Below are 3,948 nucleotides of genomic sequence, written 5' to 3'. Positions count from 1 at the left end.
TGCGTTTTTGTAAGAAAAATATCCATATTCAAAATGTAATAATCACTTTAATGTAGCTTGCACCAACAGTTGTACATGGAAGCAGCTCTGGGAGGATGATGTAAGATGTCGGCGTTGCGCATGCGAGACTTGTGAAAACCAACGTTTGTTTATAGGAGCAAAGGAAGCAAAGTTTCCTTACTTTAGCAAAGGAAAACCAGTCTCCTCTTGGCTTATATCGAAATCCTCTGACATTCTTCTTTACAAATCCTCGTTTTGTACTTCTATTTAGTGACTGTTGTTTTGTTTTGATCTCTCCCCTGCACTTCCGCATTTGTTACTTCTGAGCAGCGCATGCGCAACGCCGACGTCATACGTCATCCGCCCAGAACTGCTTCCGTGTACAACAGTGAGCGCCAGCTAGATTAAAGTGATTATTACATTTTGAATATGGTTATTTTTCTTACAAAAACGCATCGATTCGCTACAGGAGGCCTTTGTTCACCCCCTGGAGCCGTGTGAGGCACTTTTTATTATGGATGGATGCGCTTTATTTAACTTCTTTTGGACTGATGCACTGCTGACTGCCATTAAACAGCTTGGAAGATCAAAGGCGATTTTTAATATAACTCCGACTGGATTCATCTGAAAGAAGAAAGTCATATACACCTAGGATGCCTTGAGGGTGAGTAATTCATGGGCTAATTTTCATTTTTGGGTGTACTAACCCTTTAAATGTCAAACAAGGTGGTATTGAAAAGGTCTTAAAACGTCTTAAATTTAACTTGTTCATGTCTGTAGAAACCCTGAAAAAGGATATGAAATTATTCAAAGTTAAATATATTGTAGTTATATTTAATAATAATTATATTATTTTACATGAAATAAATAAACATATAAAACTATACACTTAAAGTAGTTTTAATTATTTAAAAATGTAAAAATGAATTTATATTTACAGATAAATAAATAGTAGTTATATTTAAAAATAATGATTTTATTTAACAATTACTATATATTTAATTAAATTATGAAATAAATAAAAGTAAAACAAAAAATGATTTTATTATTTAAAAAGGTAGAAATGAATTTGTATTTATTAAATAAGTAAAATGTATAAATATATATTTAATAAATAATTATGTAATTTAACAATTATATTTCATTAAATTAATTTATAACGATACACATACAATTGTTTAATTATGTAAAAATGTAGAGATGAATTTGTATTCATTGAAAATTTGAAAAAAAAAAAACAGGTTGTGATCTTCTGTTCTAAGGCCATCTGTGACCACATTTCATCCTGTTGTTCTCTCATTTTCTCCTCGCAGTCTGGTTCTGAGAGCCCACAGAAGAAACAGGCCAGTGCTCAACACACTACCGCCAAATCACATAGATCTATGTACAGTATTTGTGAGGAGAACACTAAAGGTATGTAAGGCATGTCTAGTGATTTTTTTTTACTACATAAAAATATGATTGCATTTTAGAATGGAATACCATAATAGCTTTGTCTGTGTAGCCTTCTGCAACCATTTCATGCTTGAAAATATGCAAAAGATTGACATTTTCCATTGCTTCTGCTTAACAGATGTTTTTACAAGACTTGCTATGCTAAATTATGCAAAGTTTAGGTTATTTGTAGATTTGCATTTCATAATCTCATTGAATTTCTTTGTAGACTTCTTATACGTTCCCTCCTTCGTAAGAGGAGGGAGGAACATTAATTTATTGAGAAGTATAGGCCAGCCAGGAGGCTGCAGGCCGATGGGTAGGCATTCATGATTTGCTGTTGTCCTGCTGGATTAATCATCACTGTTATAGCCGTCACATTAACATCTTGTCCTCGGATCCTGATCTCTTGTCTTATGCATCTATTGTCATCTGTGCATTCAAGGCATGTGATGTGACACGGCATGATGCTCAACTAATACATGCTTTAGTGGGAAAGGTCCATTATTGTTGCTCATGTTTACAAGATGAATTCATTGAAATGAACTTTCCTTTATTGTGTTTGAGTATTTGGTCACTCTCAAACCCCAGTTCACAGGCATCATGGGAGATCTCCATCGATGCATGTGCATGACTGCACACTCGTAACATGGAAGCTTGCCTTTGTCCGTTGATTTTCATGTTTTTTGAGGGGAGTTTTGAACATTGTCCCTTCTTGCCTTTCAGTTTTAAGAAATTACGAAGATGATGATGAAGAAGAGAAGGAAACCGAAATACCAGTAAGCAACATTTTGAAAGTTTTTGAACTTGATTTGCTTTTTCCAAATGAAGAACCAATTTTTGCTATGCAGTTTTTTGGTAAAATACATTAATGATTAGATTGTTTTATAAAGTCAATAATATGTAATGTTTACAAAAAAAAAACAACAACAACAAAAACATACTGAAATTATCTACAAAATAAAGTTTTAATAAAGTCTGTATGTTTAGCAGTAACACCTGATTTAATTGAAGAAAAATTGTGAATTATACTGATAAAATATCAGTGTAGCACAAATAGTAGAGAAAGTGCTAGTAACATCAAGGTCATGGGTTCAATTTCCAGGAAATGCATGATCTGATTAAAAAAACATTTGCAGTGTAAGTCGCTTTGGATAAAGGCGTCTGCCAAATGCATGAATGTTAATGTGAATTCATAAATATAAATAAATAATATTTTTTGAAACTTCTGAATATATTAATAAATGTAACTTTTCCTCACAGCCCAAAGTGATCAAAAGGGAGCCTGTCTCTGTTCTTAGTAAGCTGATGGATTCAAAAGAAGCTAATAAGAAAACAGGTCATCTCCTTTTTTTTTTTTAAACACAACAATTAAATTATGTTGTAACATATTTGGCTTCTCATTTAAACATCTCTGTTCTTACAGACCTGATGGAAGAGCTTGGTGTGGGGGATGCTGATGATCTTGAAGGTAATCTTGATGTTTTTCCTTCACTAAAACATTTCCTGAATCAAATTTTGCATTCAATTAATGTTTTGTATATCTGATGTGTTCATGCATTTGTCTTAATTTACACAAATTGTGGCCTCCAGGTCAGATACTCAAGCACTTATTCTCTGTGTACTTCCATTAGTTCATTGATAGTTCTGCTGATACTTGCTAATATCACACATGCCGTGGGCAACACAAGTTTCAGTTCGAATTTTGCCATTTTCCTGTTTGCCTGGCCTTTTTCCACATGATTCCCTGTCCTTTCTCAACTGGCTTCTGTCAAATGGCAAAAAGGCTGAAAAAAAATAAATATTTTATATAATATATACATTTAAAGGGGTCATATGATGCGATTTCAAGTTTTCCTTACTCTTTGGAGTGTTACAAGCTGTTCGTGAATAGATAAGATCCCTAAAGTTGCAAAGACTAAAGTCTCAAACCCAAAGAGATATTCTTTATAAAAGTTAAGACTGGTCCACGCCCTCCTAAAACGGCTCGTTCTAACACGCCCCCACATGTCTACGTCACGATGTGGGAAGATTTGCATAATGCCGCACAAATGTTCACGCAAAGAAAGAAGGCGTAACTTTATTGTTGCTGCCACCGCCGCCACCATGTTGTGAAGACGTTGTGTGTTTCGTTGCGAAAGCGAAAATACTTTGTTTGGCCTTCCAAAAGAGGACACGACTAGAAATCAGTGGTTAAGTTGTATTTACAACACTGTTCCAGAACAGTTCAACCCAAATATTCAGATGTGTGCAACGCATTTTATGGAGGACTGTTTCCTGATCCTGAGAGAGTAGACTACAATGCCGGCTGTTCTGACTCACAGTCTGTAAGTACGTTTTCATATTTAAAGAATTTGCCACTGACGATTCAAACGTGAGTTTTGAGCAGTGTAGAGTAGCGCTTGTTGTTTGTCATTTCTCCGATCACAAATGCAGGCATGGTTTTATGTTTATGCGGCGCGATGCAACGCAACGTTTAAAAAGATAGTATAAGTCATTATAATCCGTAATTAT

At 34.5% G+C, this 3,948-nt stretch overlaps 1 protein-coding gene across 1 annotated transcript in view; it reads left to right on the top strand.

Moving 5' to 3' along the window:
- Positions 1-3,948, top strand: part of LOC107674806 (ankyrin repeat domain-containing protein 36C-like) — a 33,044-nt gene that overhangs the window by 22,040 nt on the left and 7,056 nt on the right. Inside the window, exons 15-18 of the mRNA XM_016468911.1 lie at positions 1,314-1,413; positions 2,161-2,213; positions 2,698-2,773; positions 2,861-2,905. Coding sequence (XP_016324397.1) covers positions 1,314-1,413; positions 2,161-2,213; positions 2,698-2,773; positions 2,861-2,905 — 274 coding nt within the window. The remainder of the gene's footprint in view (positions 1-1,313; positions 1,414-2,160; positions 2,214-2,697; positions 2,774-2,860; positions 2,906-3,948) is intronic.

The sequence above is a fragment of the Sinocyclocheilus anshuiensis genome, unplaced genomic scaffold, assembly GCF_001515605.1.
Source record: "Sinocyclocheilus anshuiensis isolate Anshui unplaced genomic scaffold, SAMN03320099.WGS_v1.1 scaffold941, whole genome shotgun sequence".
NCBI lineage: Eukaryota > Metazoa > Chordata > Actinopteri > Cypriniformes > Cyprinidae > Sinocyclocheilus > Sinocyclocheilus anshuiensis.
The sequence above is the reverse complement of the archived record's forward strand: the minus strand, read 5'-3'. Positions and strand labels throughout refer to the sequence as shown.